This window comes from Anser brachyrhynchus (assembly GCF_964034855.1).
Source record: "Anser brachyrhynchus genome assembly, chromosome: 4".
NCBI lineage: Eukaryota > Metazoa > Chordata > Aves > Anseriformes > Anatidae > Anser > Anser brachyrhynchus.
This window is the reverse complement of record NC_137698.1, coordinates 5,575,340-5,593,232: the sequence shown is the minus strand read 5'-3', so window position 1 is coordinate 5,593,232 and position 17,893 is coordinate 5,575,340. Positions and strand designations below refer to the sequence as shown.

At 39.4% G+C, this 17,893-nt stretch overlaps 1 protein-coding gene across 5 annotated transcripts in view; it reads left to right on the top strand.

The window, feature by feature from the left end:
* The window catches only part of NPNT (nephronectin), a 65,819-nt gene that overhangs the window by 30,076 nt on the left and 17,850 nt on the right, over window positions 1-17,893 (top strand). For all 5 annotated transcript variants that reach the window (XM_080590669.1, XM_080590670.1, XM_080590668.1 and 2 more), the window contains 5 exons: window positions 1,661-1,753; window positions 9,220-9,339; window positions 10,118-10,237; window positions 15,171-15,305; window positions 15,988-16,110. In XM_080590669.1, coding sequence (XP_080446795.1) covers window positions 1,661-1,753; window positions 9,220-9,339; window positions 10,118-10,237; window positions 15,171-15,305; window positions 15,988-16,110 — 591 coding nt within the window. The remainder of the gene's footprint in view (window positions 1-1,660; window positions 1,754-9,219; window positions 9,340-10,117; window positions 10,238-15,170; window positions 15,306-15,987; window positions 16,111-17,893) is intronic.

The following is a 17,893-nucleotide window of genomic DNA, read 5'->3' as shown; positions in this document are numbered from 1 at the left end:
AGTAGAGGACAAATGCAGTCCTGAAACTGGAGCAAGCTCATTCTGTGCTAACAGTTGCTTCTGTGGATGCAGTTGTGGGAACTGCTGATTCTGGATGCTTTGCATCTTATGGAAAAGGTTTTAGAACATCAGAGATGTATTTGCATAGTTTTTTCATAACCATAACTAATCTCTTGTTTCTGTTTTAATTTTGCTTAATTCAACCCTGTTGAACAGCCTGGCTATAATGCAAGCTGCATTTGTGAGTGCATTCTGACAGATTTCTATTAAATTAGATCCTTAATACATTCAATTTTATGATATAGGCTGTTGTCAGATTAATGAATATTACAGCTGGGTTTAGTTAGTTACTTTGCAAATTCCAAATGATACTGTTAGCTTAGAAAATGAATGTAAAGCCAGGGTAAATAATAACTCCTAATTACAGAGTACTTGAGTTATGCCACCCTCTGATTTCTTTCTAATTTGTGTCTGTCTTGCTTAAGCAGTAAGCTCACTAGAATTGTACATCTGCATTCTGTCACAGAATGATAAACATAATTTTAGAGCTTATTAAATATTTCAGTTTTCCACTAGGTTGAAACAATAAGTTTAGTAAAAAAGGCTTGGAAATGTTGTCTAAAATTTTCAGCTATGAAATGGTTTCCAGAGTTATGCAGGATTCCTAGCACTCTGTAAATATTCCTGTTAGCATCTAAGAAATAATCCTAGCTCAGTAGAAATAAATTTGTGGATGAATTCTTATGTTTCTTCAAAAGCAGTGCTTATGTTATTTTAAAAGTTTAAGCATTTTATTTGTGTTATGTTGAGGGAGGTACCAAAGATGGTTTCATAACTATTGCTTCATGGAGTTCTGTATTTGTGCTCCATCTGGGGAATTAGAAATTACCTGGCAAACTTGACTTTGGAAGCAAATAGAACATAAATTCACATTCTGTGAGTGTATCTGTACAGCAGGATTGGTAATAAATGCATGAAATGTTCTGAGTGGAAGTGACTTGGATGCATGCAGTGATAAAGCAGCATATTATAGTGTTGCTTTTGCTTTTACCCAGTCCATTTTTTTCTCCAAAAGAAGAAAAACAAAAGTAATTCCCATGCCAGAATCCAAACACCTGAGAGGGACAGATTCAGGCAAAACATTTGTTAGTAAGTGGACAAAGGATGTTGCTTAGAAGTCTCAGAAGAAACCTGTGAATACTGGGACCTGTACTGCTGCTACTGGTGACTGAACTGTGGCTCAGTTTGCATGTCAGCTATGACATTGATGCACACATTCCTGTATAGCCAGGGCATATTCGAGCTTTACCAAATGTAGTGACGTGAATCACAGCACACAAACACGCAGCACAAGTGAAGGCATGCTGTCTGCTAGCTGATGAGGTACTAAAAGAGTTTAATATCCTGGAAAGAGCACAACCTCCTGCTGTACAAAAATAGAATACTAATGAGGATCTCGTTCTTCCCACGTGTATTGGGGTGGCAATTATTTTTGAATGTGCATCTGTTGTTTGAACAGTGGTATTTGAGACACATAATGATGCTTAAGGGAGGAACATAAATGGTACAATTTTTGTTAGGTCATTGCCATTTGTTTTAAAGTAATGCACTGTCAGTCGGGACTGGAATGGAAGAGTAATGAGTGTTCTTCTGTTTGCAGCTATATGCCAGCCAGGGTGCAAACATGGTGAATGCGTTGGGCCAAACAAGTGCAAGTGCCACCCGGGATACACTGGAAAAACCTGCAATCAAGGTAAGAAAGTGAAGTCAAAGAAAGAGAATTTCTTTGTGAAATCACAGAGGTATTGTTGACTCCCACCCCCACGAATGCTGTGTGTGTTGCCTGCAGGCAGAGGGTAACAAGCTCATACACCAGCCCTGTTACTGCTGTAGTTTTCTGATACGGGGCTTATGTTTGTGGAGAAAATGGCATCTGCAGTGGGATGATCCAAGGAAAGCAATTGCTTTTGTTCAGGTGAAATTAATGTGATTAACATCAAGTATGTATCTACCTGCTGCCCTGAATCTGAATCAGGTAATTTGGTAATCTTGTGTTCAGAGCTGTTATTTCATGAGGTCACAATGCTCAGGTTTGGATAGTGAAATAATATTTCTTTAATTAAAAACAATTTCCGGGATTCATTCTCATTTTTGTGTTTCTAATCCTGAACTAGGTAGCTAGCAATAAACTGCATTGTGTAAATAAAAGTTGGAAAGATGAAATGTTATCTTATTGAATTATCACCTTAGTTTCATTGTTTGTTTTTTTTTGCCAAAAATTGATTATTAAAACATGTAGCAGTATAAGGATCACATAGCATAAAGCAAAATTGTAATACAGAATTAGATTTTGATGCCTAAGACTTGTTCGCATACACAGTTATCTCATTAAGACACTTCTCTTTTTCGTTTGTTCCAGCCTACAGAAAATGTTCATATGTTTTCTGACAGTGCTTAGGATGTATGGTAGAATAATCTTACCTGAAGAACTAAAATGTTTTGTTTGTTTAAAAATGTGCCCTGGTGTTGCTAACCTTCTTTTGGTGTGTTGATTTTATATTGAATTGTTTTCTTTCAAAATAGATGTATGTTTGTTTTCAGATTTACTAATCCTTCAAAAAACTATTATTTGAAGATTCATTTATTTTGTCATCCATCAAGTTATTTTATCTCCTTTTCCCTTTACTCTGGACTGATTGTAAAGGATAGGATTATATGATTTTATTCTATGCCTGTTTTGGTCAGTCTGGAACTTTTTGAGAAAACTGCTGTTGTTACATGTATGTGTAACCATTTTTATATGTATTGATTGCTTTAACAATATCAGAAGAATGCTGTGCAAATTGGTGGACTGTGTAGGCTTGAACTATTCACTTTCCATTAAATGCCAAAGACAGAAAAATGTGATAAATGATTAAAGTAAGTCTTTTAGCAAGTATTGATCAAATATTCTTGCATGCTATTGGTGACAAAGTTGCCATGACATACGTCCACGAGATTTCTGAGATGCCTGCTGATGGTGTTGTCCCAAAGGTACATCAGTTCAGGTGACTACAGCCTACATCTGTTCTACATTACATGGCTGTTCCTGGGGCCAGGGTATGCATTCTTGCCACGTGCTAATTCCACATTAAGATGAGACCCGAATGTGCACAGTTGATGCAGAGTCTGCTTTTGCTGGGAGGAAATCTGAATGTGTGCCTGGGAGGGGGGCTGAGCATGGCACAGTCTGGATGGCTGGGTGGATTAGAAGTGTGGGCATCTCCTGAAGCCCACTTACATACAGGGTAAGCGTGACCTGTGTTATTATACCTTCATATAGCAGCTCTCCTGTTCAGTCTGGGGGATATCTTTCTCATTTCTGTTCTAGAATAATAATTAGTAATAACAGGAAGTAAGGGTGTTGGCAGAAGAAATGTTGGAGTTCTGCAGAGATGGAAATCTTTCTAGGATATGCGTGGCATTGGGCTTTAAAGTATGCTCAGATTCTTGGTGAAAGATATTCTTTGAGTATGAGTGCTGATGAACAGGCTTGGGCCTCAAAGATAAAGCCGTATTCCATGCATCAACCCAAAAGAACTACGCAGCCTCACAGCAGGACTGTTGAACTTGGACTGTGTGATGGTGCCTGAAGGCTTGTCCCTTTCCAGTGGCAATCTAGACCTCGCTTTAGGTCACTCAGGAATTAGGATCATCTTTCTTATTACATTGCTATTGTCAGCAATTTATTGCAGTGACTTTGTACAATAGATAACCACGCTCTCACCACAGTGCTTTCAAATCTAAGTGACTTCAGTGTTTCCCTTCTAGCTTTTTAATCCCAGGTTAACAGCTCTAACCAATTAAGAAAAAAGCTGAGCATTCTGAAAGAAAATACCCTCTGCCAGCTCTCTAGTTTGTAGTAATAACAGGGGGACTAGTACTTCTTACAAAATGTGTTCACCAGAAAAGTAATACCAACTCTTCAATAAGATCTGTATTCACAGACAAATATGAACAGTTGAAAACTTGCAATTTTTACTAGCGTTTGGAAGCATGTGTAGGTTACTTCCTGTGGTAGGAAAAGGTTGTCTTTAAATAAAGAATATAAAGCATCTGTTCTGCAACTTCTCATCTTCTTATTCTGTTTGTTCCAGGAACACAGTGCAAAAGTTTACTTCTTTGTATTTTTTGTAAAGCAATTCTTGTCATTGCCTTTTTTTTCCTTTTCCTTTTTTTTTTTTTTTTTCCCCTTATTGATAAAGTAATGCATATGACAAAGATTTGGTCACTTCATTTTTATTATGCCTTCTTCCCACCCTGTGAAGATGAGCAACCATATACAAGTCCACCTGCTCAGAGCAGTGAAGCGCGTCTATTCCGCCCCCTGGATCAGCATGCAAGAAATACACCTTCAAGGGGTGAGATGGTCCCAATATCTCAGGCGGCGTGCTCCTTCTCCCTGCACGGCTTGCAACAATAACAGAATTTCTTGCAAAGGGGTTGGAGGCTGACAGACCGATGGCTGTGATGCGAAAGCTGAACCTGCCGTGTCATTAGCATGCAGAGCAAATAACTGATTGTATTTCCTTGATACTGCATGCCTGTAGTCTGAAAGGGCTTGACTCTCCACTCTACTCACTGTTGTATCTTGCTTTTGTTTCTTTCCCCTGCTCTTCTTTCAGGACCTGCACTTTTAAATTTATTTCTAAGTTCCTTCGTAAACTGAGAACGAAGGAAAATGTTTATCAGGTCAGATAAAGACAAAACTGTGATTTATATAAGGCTAGAAGTTGAAGAAAATGGGAATCGTTAACTTCTGCATTTGGCAGCTGTCAGTTAATCAGACTAAGAGATGAGAGGAAAACCCTTCAGAGTGACACAAATCTGTCATAAAGACATTTAATGTGGTAGTGTGTTGATACTTGCTGGGAATGAAAGCTGACCTACTTTTCTGTAGTATGGGCGACAGATTATTTTTTGACTTTGTTTCTGGCCAGTGGCTTTCTTCTGTCTCAGCCTGAGTAGACTTGGTATCGAATACTTGACTTCTGTGTTTACTGATTCAAGCTAGCTAACAGGGAGAAAAATGCAGAGAGAAGGTTCAAGTGTTGGAGTCTACTGCGGAAACTAATTAAAGATAATAGCAGAGCGTGCTGTGTCTTCCTAGGAAGATATGCTTATGCACTCCAGTGTTGGGTGTGCGTCAAAGCTGGTCGTTATCCAAGATCATGTGCGACGCAGTTGTCAGAGAAGTCCCATCTGGATTTTCCAGCACAGATATGTTGTCATTTCCTTGCATTCACATTTTTCTTTCTTTTCTTTAAAAATGAAATACTTGTGCTCAGCTGCCTGTGCTTCTGTTATGGACCTGCTTTCCATAGTGCCAACAGGGTGGTGTATTCCTGCAAAGGAATTAAAGGAACTTGTTAAACGCTTCAATAGTGTTGGTCTTTATGTTTTAAATTCCAGTGCGAAAATTGATCTATACATTTGAGTTTATACATTTTAGTTTCCAAATTGTTTTTCTTTAGAGGAAACTTCTAATGTTTTCTCTTTTCCTCTTTTGATGCATGGCCATTTGTACTGAGATATCTTTATATATGTGTTGTTTGAAGTATGCAATCAATATCTTTGGGTAAGTAACCTGACCTTTTTAAAACCAGCATATGTTCAAGAGGTATGTTGCTATAGCTGGCTTTTTGACTGCTAACATTAGCCTGAACCTGTTCTTGAAAAAAGGAGACCTTCTTTAAGGAGCAAGAAACACATCTGAAGCAGATAGAGTATATTAATAGCAGGAATGTTTCAGTGCTCCCCCATCCACGTGCAGTATATCCGGACTGTTCTGCGGGAAGCACGCTGTCACGGATTATGGGAGCACGGGGGTAGATGGAGGGAGCTGTCAGCATGTTCACACGGGCCTTTATAGAGAACCAGGAAGACCTACCAGTAATTATATAATAAGTGTGCCTGCTGGAAACTGAGTAGTGCTCACTGTGTGCTTTCAGAGTACGTGCCTGTCTTTGCTGCTGAAAAGGAGAAAAAGACAAGTTGCACTTCGGGGAAAATAAAGTGGGCTGAGCAGTGTGCTTTAACACAGCCAGTTTGGAGGCTGGCTTTGCTTTTCAGGAGCCAGAGCGCTGCCAGTACGTGTTTTCCTGAACAGCAGCATTTCTTCTGACTCCATAAGTTTAAAAACGTCATCCTCTCAATAGCTAATGTCAAAGGCAGAAGTGAAACCCCATGACACATGAGTTTTAGATTTAGCATGGAGCTGTGCTAGCAGCTTATTTCTGATGCCTTGTGACCTTAGCTTTCTGTGATGGCAACCAAGGTTAAAAAATCTGACTGTTTAAAGGTGCAGGCATTTTATTCACAGCCATGTATTTTAAGTTCTGAATCAAAGGAGTAAAAAGCTGATCAGACAGCATTTATTTACAGGCAGAAACAGAATGAAGTGAACAAATAATTTAGTCAAAATTTCACAAACAAAATGCATGCGATGTGATATCCTAATGCAGTTGATGCATCTACCTTTTCAGATCAGCTTATTCCCAGAGTATGTTACTAATAGTCATCTATTTGTCAACACCTGAGCTTTCATTTCTGTACTAAGAATATTTTGTACCAAATTATATAGCATTCAGAGTACTGTGGGACTCCAGTTATTTAAGGGCTATAATGTGATCTATACTTCATGGAAGATGGCAGATTTTAAACTGAGAACAGCCATTAATACTTACGTCTTGCAACTCTGAATCTGTGGTAATAGCTGTGTAAGTGAGAGACAGTTCTTAAAGGCAGCATCTTTGGGAGTTTCTCAACTTAGAGCTGAAGTGCAGTGGGATGTAACCACTTGCAGATCATACAGGTACTATTAAAATCCTGCCCTGCAGCTTCATTTCAGCATTACTTTCCTCATCCTGTCCCGACTTCGAGTAAAGTATTTCATACTTATCTCTGTTATGTATTTATTTTGTGAAGTAATGGGTTTTGTACAAAGCAGGAAAAATGTATGTATTTTAGACTTAAGAAATTCTCTTTTTCTTAATTCAAAATTATTCTTGAGCTTGAACCTCAATCAGTGGTGTAGGCTCAGTGCAGATACTTCCATGAACTGTAAGTCAAACTCTAGCAATATTATTCCATTTAGTAATAACTTTTTAACAGAAGTTTTGGATATGTAGGAAATATGTTAGTGCAATTGTAATATTTATCAGGAGGATATTTTTACAGAAATAATATTTTTATAATATTTAATAATAATACTATTTAATTTAATAATTTAATAATAATATTATTTAATAATAATAATAATTTTAATACTTTAACAGATAATATTTTTACAGAATTCAAAAAAAAAAAAGCCTTTTGTGTTGCCTAGAGAAGTTTGCCTCCCAAAATCCAACCTTTTACCAGTTTATTATTAAGCATTTTATATAATTTTTTTCTATAAAGATTTTCACAATAATAACTTGTCCTCCCCCTTCAGCATCAGCATCATCTGCTCTCCAGTTTGGCCTGTGCACATACTGTACTGATACTCAGAACTCTTAGCTGAAGGTCCCGATTTCACAGTAGAAAACGTCCGTCTCTTCTACAGCTGTTTCTCTCTAACACGGCAGGTGCATTTTATGATTCTGGTATTGGTGCCTGCTGGGAGAAGTATGTTCTCTGAGCATCTCCAGAAATGTTTTTAACCTCCTGAAGAGTGAGAGAGTTTGAAGGGGATGCTGTTTCTGCAACGTGTGCTCTGCAGAAAGACTGCAGAGAAGGTCATCACTCCTCATTTCCAGGGCACAGGTCCAGCCCTCATTTTGGCAGCTTTTCCTTTCTGAAGTCCTGCCTACATTCACCTGGTCTTCCTTGCAGCTGTAGGAGTGAACATTCTCCTTCGGGCTTCCTAGGAAAATCTTTTCCAGAACTCTTGCAGGAAGAAGGGAAAAATTGTATCCCTTACCATTACCCTGTCCCAGCAGAAGGGAGCAGAAGGTATCCTTATCCCTTAACCTGCTGCCATTCCCAAGGCCTTGGAAAATGAAATCAGTTAGGAGACGGGTTGTGGGGAGAGGCATATATGATGATGCTTGCTCTTCCTTGGCTCCATGAAGATGAAAACAAAGTAACTCTGAAGATGATAGATTTTGATTTTCTAACACTTGTGGAGCTCTCGGTAACAACCGTGACATAGTAGAGTGCTCATTTACAGGTACCAGCAAAATCCTTGAGGATGGTTTTGGGTTACGTTGGTGACACTTCATGAGAATGTGTTTAATAGTGGAGGTGGCTCTTTGAAAAGTTCCTGGAAATACCACTCTCTCTGTTACTGTAACAACACTCCAGGCAGCCTTATGCAATACTGGAGATGAGGGCCCGTAATTCAGTTAAGTACTTGCTGGCTGGATTTGTGAATACATTTATTATGTTCACCTATATTTTCATCCTTACTTGTCAATATACAAATAACTAAGTTCTGTGGAGAATTATTCCGTTGTACCCAATAAAATTAACATATTCTTGGGAGAGAATTCTGAAGGGTTTCCAGATCAATCTTGTTAGAAGCCCTGTCAACTGATATGAAAATCATGGGCTGAATATTTACAAGTTATGTCATGAATTCTGTATTAAATTGTAAATCTGAAATATTAGCCCTTAGGCATAGTCCTTGACAAATATCACTGGTGTCAGGTAGTTTTTTCAGTATTTCGTAGATGGTAAGGAAAACATTTTCTCCATGAGATTGTTTTAAGTGGCTTCAAATCGGTTTTCCTGCCTTCCTCTGCAACTAATTTTGAAGCATGATAGCAAATCACTGAATCACTATCAGACTTGCTGATAGCGATTGCAGCAGTGAAATTTTCTTTCTCCTCCTCTGGAGTTCTGGCTGGTCCAAGTCATCAGATCAACATGGATAGTGGCAAGATCTGGGCAGCCTGAGCTTGTACACTTGCTAATGAAACTTCTGTCAGTGCTTAATTTAATGCTAGTACTGCGATTTTTTAAATCATTTTTCTGAAAGGGTATCTGTGAAACAGAAAAACATATTCCACTTCGCAGGAGGACTGAACAGCACTTCATGCAGTTTGTTCTGAACACTTGCTATCAGCTGGACGGCATCTAAAAAGCTAATTGCCGCATTTTTCCTTCTTTCTCCAGGAATTTGATCTCGTATTTCTTTTCACACATCCTCACTATGTTTTTGTTTCTTGTCCCCTTCCCTTGTACTCTTTGTTGCAGATCTAAACGAGTGTGGACTGAAGCCCCGGCCATGCAAACACCGGTGCATGAATACCTACGGCAGCTACAAGTGCTACTGCCTGAACGGCTACATGCTGATGCCGGATGGAACGTGCTCCAGTACGGCAAGGCTTGTTGCTTTCTTTTTGCAGTCTCCTCAAGATCCCTGCTTGGGCTTCCCTGGGAAACTTTTATGAAATTAAGATGAGTCCTACAGTAAAAGATTAATCTTGCTTGAAATCAGGCAATTGCATAAAATGAGCTGCTTTTTTTTATTTTTTTTCCTAATGAAATTAGGCAGAACAAAACAAGAGCAGATAGTTTGATTTTATTAGTTTTATTACAAGTTTTCCCAGAAGCATTCTTCAATGCTGTAAATCACTGATAATTGTCCTTCAGAGACAAGTGCTTGCTGTTTTCATTGCAGCAAGACACCTGCAGTTCTGTTGTATTATGTCCTTATAAATGTAAAATCATTAAAGCTGCAGATGTTGGTTGTCTGACTGGTATAAAATTGTACTGTCATCTCTCTGGAGATGAGGTTCCTACTTCATCACATAAAAGTAGATATTTTGAGTGCCTGGACAAAGGGAAGGGGAGAGATGACCTTTAATTAAAGGTACTTCTATTTTGAAATGTTGATATTGTACACAATGGAATTTATTTTCTTCGTGAGCGCTACTTTCCATGACACAACTTACTACAATTGTGGTGTTTTGGTTTTTGTCTTTCTTTTTTGCAGTTGCTCTTTTAAGGCATGAATGAATACCTGTCAAATTCTACAGGTGTTTCTCCATTTCTATTATATCTATACTGTGTCTTACTTCTCCAAAGATTTCAGTGACTTTCTGGTTCCGGTCAGATCCCTTATCTAACACATTCAATTATTTTTCCCTAGATGCCCTTTCTTGCTCAATGGCAAACTGTCAGTATGGCTGTGATGTGCTGAAAGGAGAAGTGCGCTGCCGCTGTCCTTCTCCAGGACTGCAGCTGGGGCCTGATGGTAGAACCTGCATAGGTAGGTGATCAGATGTACATTTCTTTTTTTCTTTTTTTTTTTTTTTTCCCCAAGAGACTTTTCAGCCTTACCCTAAATGCATTTCAAGAGTTTATCAGGTGTATTTTGAAAGCATTATCCATACAGTTTAAAGAAATTGCTAATAAGGATTAGGATAACCAAGGTAAAGGTCTCTGTACACTCTCAGTATTAATGGGATTTAGGCTCCTGTCTTTCTTGCCTAACTGTGAAAACTCCAAGTTAAACTCAGGAATTCGTACAGTATGGAAATGAAATATACTGTTCTCACATTCTTGAACATGGAAGAGGTGCTCGTGGTTAATCAGACTGTATTGTGCCACACGTTACTATGGTCTGAAGAACAGCGTGACGTGATTTCGTTAGTCATTAACTATACATCCCGAGTAGGCATGATGCTCCAGTGACTTTGCTATTTATATCCTACGCAGTGCTACTGTTTCGTAACCTCTAACAACCATGCAGAATTGTACTGAAAGAATGTAAGAGAGTATGGATGCCCTAATCATCCAATTGGGTGTCATGGCTGTCCACAGGGGTGGTGTTTCTCAAAGTGACCTACCCATGCTGACCGAGAACTTGGTGGCAGAGCAAGGGACAGAATCTAGATCTTCTGATGTGAGGAGCAGGCTCAGCTGTAAGAGTGTAATTGGCACGTCTATGCATGCAAAAGAATGGGTATAGCAATCAGAAAAAAAAAACCAAACACACATTGTCACATGCTAAAGAGATTGTACTGTGATTAGTCTCACTGTAGACATGGCAGATAGAGATCTTTGCAAAAGACTTGTACCATGTCGTAGTAAGCTGAGTGATTGTAAGTAGGAATTCAAGCAAATTGTACCAAATGTAGAAATTTGCTAAAAAAAAAAATACTTGAGATTCTCCTAGTGGGTGCATTTCTATGAGAAGTTCAAACAAACTTCATACTTACTTTGAAATAAACAAAATACACTTGTAATCCAGAAGTCTAATACTCTGACCAGCAATATGATATCAGTTGTTTAGTGTAGATTTAAAAAACAAACAAACAAACAAACAAAAACAAAAAACCCAAAAACATTTTTTTTTCTATTAAGGTGAAGAACTGTGTACCCACATTTCAATTTGTATGCATCATTCAGATTGATCTTGTATCCTGTTTTTAAAATCTACAAAAATTTCAGAGCAGGCTTACACAATGCAAAGAAGGTAGTCATAGCAAAAAGACTGACTACCTATGTCCTTCATGGGTCATATGCACGATGTGGAGCTCTTTTTTGGTAACAAATGACTGTGACATGCATTCAAGTGTAATTTCTCTGTCAAGTTCGAGTTGCACTAAACCAGTAAATACCACCAAGAGTCAAAGTTATTTGGGGCTAGAACTTCATTTTTTCCTCATATGTGTACAACCCCATCACTGCTGGGGAGCACATCAGTTCCAAGGAGCGTACAGATACTACCACAGTGTAGAAGCAGTAAGGAAATAACGATGTAGATGACAGTAAGAAAATTGAAGCGTCTATTGGCTGCAGCTTGTGAAATCCTAGTTTGAATGGAATTTGAAAGACAGCTGGGAATTTAATGCTTATTTTTAGCACAGGTGGAAATTCCTCTAGGCATTATTCTATTCTTAGTTTAACCCATGCTGATCATTCTCTCGTTAAAATGTTCCTTCCAGACAGTAAAGAGCAACCGAACAATTTGCCTATGAAGGTAAATCACTTAAACTAACAACAAATTGAAAAAGAATTCAGCAAAATGTTCAGTGAAGTTAGGGATTAATTGACTAATTAAGGATTCTTGAATCAATAAATCAGTCATCAAACTATGTTGTCAGCTCTTTTGACTGGGTTTTTAATTTTATGAAATTAACAATATATACATTTCAGCTTTAGAAGGTCTGTAGTTATTTGAGCACTGAAAATGATAACTTTCACTGCAAAATAAAGTCTTTCTAGTTGCTTTGCTTGTGAATAGGATCTTGAAAATACACCCTTATAAACCTAAAAATCAAATTCTTTTAAAATCAGCCTCATAGTTTTTTTGGGTTGGTAATATGGCCTTATTCACAGCGGGATCGAAGCAGGTCAGCTTGTAATTCTGCTTCTCTATCGAACTCTGACTACGACAGTCATGAGGTTCTGTCTGCACTACTTGCCTTTGGAGCAGCTCCCTGATGCTAGGTCTGGGCACGCGCCTCCATTGCAGACCGGGCTGATCAGAATGCAAATCACCCCCTCGTGCCCTGGTTTTCATAGGAAGCATAGCAGCCACAGGGCGTTGCAGCAGGTAAAGGGAAACAGCCTCTGCACCATTTGGCCCAGGTGTGAATTGGCACAGGTCTGTCGGTTTGAAGGAAGCGACAGTCTGTGCTGTTTGAGAGCTGGAGGAGACTAACCGTAAGCACTTACATGCCATCTTCTAGCTAATGATCAAAAAGTGTTTTTCCCACCAGTAAAGAGCATCCACCCCACTTCTTATATTAAACGTAAGTAGTAAACATTTGCAATGTTTTCCCATTAATTTTGTGTCAGTTTTCAATAGTGTATCGATGAGCGGTTCAGTCCTATGTCTTTAGGTTGTATCATTGCCTAGAAAATTAAACAATACGACTACAGCACTCTCAGCACGCTTCTTACCTTATGTGAATTTGCAAAAAAAAATGGTTTTGTACAGAAAGAAAGGCAGGACAAGCTCCATTAGGTTTTAAAGAACATAATCCATGCCATCATGAAATATGCTCAGTGACTAATATTTTTCCTACTGAATTGTTTTTTGAAGCTGTGGTTTAAAAATAAATAATAATTAAAAATCATCAGAGTAATCAAGAGTCTGAAATATGCAGCATTGAAATAATATTTGAACAAAGGGTAGAAAATTGTGGCTTGTAAATTAAATGCTGGTAAGGAACATGGTAGCATTTGTAAAAATGTTAATAATGTCCTCAGAGCCTAGAATGTTAATAATATATTTAAACCAAGAGGCAGGTCTATAGGAAGGTTCAGGCGTGTGCCCTGTGTTGGCTTCATTTTCTTTCCCGTTCAGCCCTTTCCTGAAGCATTGCAGGAGTGCTCCAGCCTGAGAGTAGTGCAGAGCTGTGTCAGAGCAGTCTGGTGGGCCAGGAGGGTGGGAGCTGAAGGACTGCATCCTTCTGTCCTCACTAATTCCTTATGCAGGGTGGGATGGTGCCAGCAGTTGCTGCTGGGAGAGCCCATCCGGGCAGTAATTCATGGCTTGAGGGTACTTTTAGCTTATGGGAAACAGCTCAGAGAACCTGAAGCTACATCTCGCCTGTCCCAGGTAGCTGCCCTAAATAACCAGCAGATTTGTTTCTATTAGTTCCCTGTTTGAACCATTCTTTATTAATCATGAATACTTGAGTGTGTCAGAGCAACCGTATGTCAGTGGTAACGTTTCTCCTGTGCTGTGTAAGAGATTCAGGCTTCTCTCTGCCTTGCTCAGGCCTCTTTCACAAGCAGCAAGGCATCAATCACTCGGAGTTTGTTTTGCACTCTTGACACCTGCTGCTGAAGTGCTCCTTTTTGGAAAAAGAATTGCGTGGAGAGCAAAATCTTGCTTTCCCATAGATGAAGAGCCCGATAGAGCTGCGGAGCAGAGGCTTGAACTGTGCCCCGCAGATAACCAACGAACGTCAGAAGCGGTGTGCGTCAGAGGCAGCTGTGCATGGCAGGTCCCTACCTCAGTGAAGAATTAAGCTTCAAGTACTTAGCAGGCTGCGGCTCGGTTTCCAAGGGCTACAGAGTGAGTGGCTGTGTGTGGCTTTTGTGTATCAGCCTGATCTCCTGCCGAGAGCTCTGCAGACAGCGAGAGCAGACCTGGGTGAGTGCTGGCTGCTCCTCGGGCCTCAGCCCGGCATACTTGGCATGAAGAACAGCAGCTTCAGGGAGCTGAGAGGCATCAGACGTTGGCTGAGCATCACACGGCTTCCCAGTCCTTTCTCCTTGCCTGGATGTTGCTTCATCTCCCTGGCAGGGCAAACGGAGCCACGTACCTCAGCACCTCTGAGACCTGAAGGTCACTTTACGTAGCCAACATCCCCATGACAGAGGGGTCAGCTATGGTGCAGGTACTGCAGGGTAAGGACTTGCAGAGGGGCAGGTACTGGCAAAGCATTCGGCCTGTCGTGACTACGCGTAGGTGACCCAGAAATACTGCATCCCTGGCATTAGCCTGCCCTCTTTGCTTAGAGCAAGTCCTGAACAGATGAAGATTTCTGGTAGGCTCAGTGTGCAGGTCATGGACTAGGGATGACTGAGATTTTTATAAAAGCAAATTACTTTCTACTGCATGGTAATTTATTTTGAGTGGGAACACATGACCTGTGCTACAGGAACAATGTTTCAGGCATGTTTCAGAAAAAAGAATAACTGGGGTATTTTTTATTATTCCTCACCTGTAAATCCAGATTTCTATCTTTATAACTTTGCAGGGCTTAGTGGGAGAAAAGAAATTTATACAGGTAGCATGAAATAGCTTTTCTTCAGGCAAATGTCAGCACAGTTCCAAGGATGAGTGCTTTGAAGCCTTGAAGAAGGCATTCTGTGGGGAGTTAGAGAACATCTCCTTTCCAAGGGGAAGGGCACCAGGATGCAAGACTACAGAGCAAGTGCTGAGACTTCGGTGGTGATGCTCATGGTGCCTCTCTTGTCATTCACAGCATTTGTAAAGGCTTCTGGCATGGGAAGCATAAAAATGTGGGCATGTGACCAGGAGCTGAGCTGAAGTGACACAGCCAGAAGTGCTCAGGTGTTACTGCTGGCTGACCAGCCTGCAGCCAGAATGACCTTCTCAGAAGTTCTTTGGCTATTCTTCTTCATTTTTTTTTGTTACGTGAAACCAGTTTAATATAGATACTATAGATTGTATTTTAACTGTTATGAAAAATAATGCAGTTCCTTTGTTTCCACAGATATTGATGAATGTGCTACTGGAAGAGTCATCTGCCCACGATTTAGGCACTGTGTCAATACTTTTGGAAGCTACATTTGCAGGTGTCATAAAGGCTTTGATCTAATGTACATCGGAGGCAAATACCAATGCCATGGTAATAATGTATTTCTTATGTGCATGTAACAGAGACACATATTCTAAACAGAAATTAATGGTTTAAAGAGGAATGTTTGCTTATTATGGCAGAAGTGTTGAAGCAGGTTGTTTTAGGTTGCTCTGCATCTCTATTTTAGGAAAGAATGGGTCATAGAAATAGATTGAATGCGAAACTGAAAGCATGTATTTGGCCCCAATTCTTGTAATTCTGGTGTTCCCAGATCCCACTGTCTTAGTTTCCCATAGCCTCAATGGTTATGATCCTTTCACTGAAAAAAGGATCATGTGGAGATAATGAGGTATTGGTTTATGTTTAAGTATGCTGTTTTGAGAGAAATCTGTGCAGAGCACTAGAATTTGGAGATTTTGCTTATACTACTAGCAATACGGAAATGTCGTATAAGCAGTTTCTACCTAGATCTGTAATAAGGAATAAATATTTTATGAAAAAAATAAAACGTTTTAATACCTGGGTGATTGAGAATGTGCGTATTCCTAAACTCACCACATTAATTTGCAGCTGGTTTCCTTTTTCTACCGTCAATTCAGTTTTATTGAATTTTCTGAAATTTGTATTTTTCCTAATGATCATACTACTGTTCCTGTTTTTGCAGGGTTAAGCAGAAAGTCAGATTTCTTTAATGCAAATTATTACTTTTTTTTGTAACTTTCTGTTGCAGATATAGATGAATGTTCCCTTGGCCAGCATCAGTGTGGTAGTTTTTCACGGTGTTACAATACACCAGGATCGTACAAATGCAAGTGCAAAGAAGGGTACAGAGACAACGGAACAAACTGCATACGTATGTAACACTGCTTTAAAAAAAACAATTCTAAAAGCACATGTGTCCATGAATCCTGTGTTGTAAATTTTGAGATATAACACTATCAGGCTCAGTTTCTTTCAACTATTTTTAATACTTTAAGAAAGGCCAGGGAATGTAGTCTGAGTTTTCTGAGTCTTCGCATGCTTTGATAAAAATACCTCTCTCTGAGACATTTTCATAATTAGAAAGAAATTCACCTCACCCTATTCACAGCTTCATTCTAGAGATTGCTTCAGAATGAGGACAAGTGAGTAAGCAGGGTAGGTCTGGTCAAACAGTGCATATTACTCATACGCTGCTATTATGTTCGTTCTGCAACATGCCCGTTTCAGCAGCTTACCACATCCACTCCCCGCTGCTCCCCAGATCTAAGCACAGCCGAGAGGATTTCTTTAGAAGAGTGCCCTGCAAGAGAATTCCCATCCTCATGTCCCTGTTGGGAGCAGCAGTCATCCCCTTTGGTACCGAACAGGCTGCTGGAGCTCTCCCCAGTCCTCCCTCAGGACTATGCAGCTCTATGATAGATCTGCAGAACCTTTTTGAGGACCCTGTGTTTGTATGCGGGTTCTGGTCGTTGGTGACTCACCCATCTCTTTAGAGAGCAGTACCACTGCAAACTGCGACGGTTTTAGCCATCATGGTTTTGTGGTCTTGCTAAGGTGATCTTTCACAACCTGAATGGTTACAATTATATGTGGACACGCTTAGTCCTAAGGTGCATTTGATATTTTAATACACCGTAATGTAAAATCTGCAGGCTATTCGAAACAATAGTAGTAAGCAGGTGGCCAAAGAGAAAACTTTTTTACCTGATATCATCAAACAGTTCATTGTTTAACAAAGAGTCGTTCTTCATTTTAACTCTGTTATACTTGAAACACTTGCACACACAATATGTGACTTGAATTCTTACTGGGGCTTTTAAGAACTCCAGTGAGATATAAAGGTTTATTAACAAAGAGTAAATTATAAATAACAAAACAGATTTTATTGCATTTTGTGTCTATAGAAACTCCCTTTGTGAAACAAAATTAAAATCTGTTGTCCTTTCTTTATGAAATATTAGGGAGGTGGTATTAATAGCAGGCAATGCCACTGTGTTGTAGGTGGTGCTCAGTTCACCTCTTCTTTTTTGTGTAGGCTGAAAAAAACCCATTTACTTACTTTCCCGGTGTTCAGCAAAGAGAAGGATTTAAATGAAAGCTAGTTGGTTTAGGTTCAATGTCTGTAATGTGATTAATGCTTGTTGACAAGGAGAAGTGTTGTGAGGAAGTGGAGAGGCCTGAAAGATACTTTCTTAAGCCAAAGGTATGTGCCTGTTCATGACCAAAATGGTGGTAACATTGGAGTGTTACTAAGTTTGCTCTGCTCCTGAGTAAAAACTTGTCCAGTTTTACAGCGTGGCTTAAGATCTACCCTTCCTGTCCGTGCTTTTTTTTACCTCCAGCTCTTTTGGGTACGTTTTGCCAATTCTGAAAGTGTTGATGCTTGGGAGGAGGTGGGGATGGAAGTCACTGTGTGCCTTCAGTAATTGTAAATCATCTCTAAAATACTGTAATGAGAAGTACAGAAAATTCGTTAGTGTTAATGCTAAAGTATGTGTCTAATTAGTAGAAACATTCAGAAGAAGAGAAATTATTTCAGCAAAGACTCTTCATGTCAATGAACTATATTCTTAAGTTTCTGGAGCGAGAGACTCAGATGTGCATTTTGGTCCCTTTTTGGTTCTCTCTGCAGTTATTCCTAATATTATGATTGA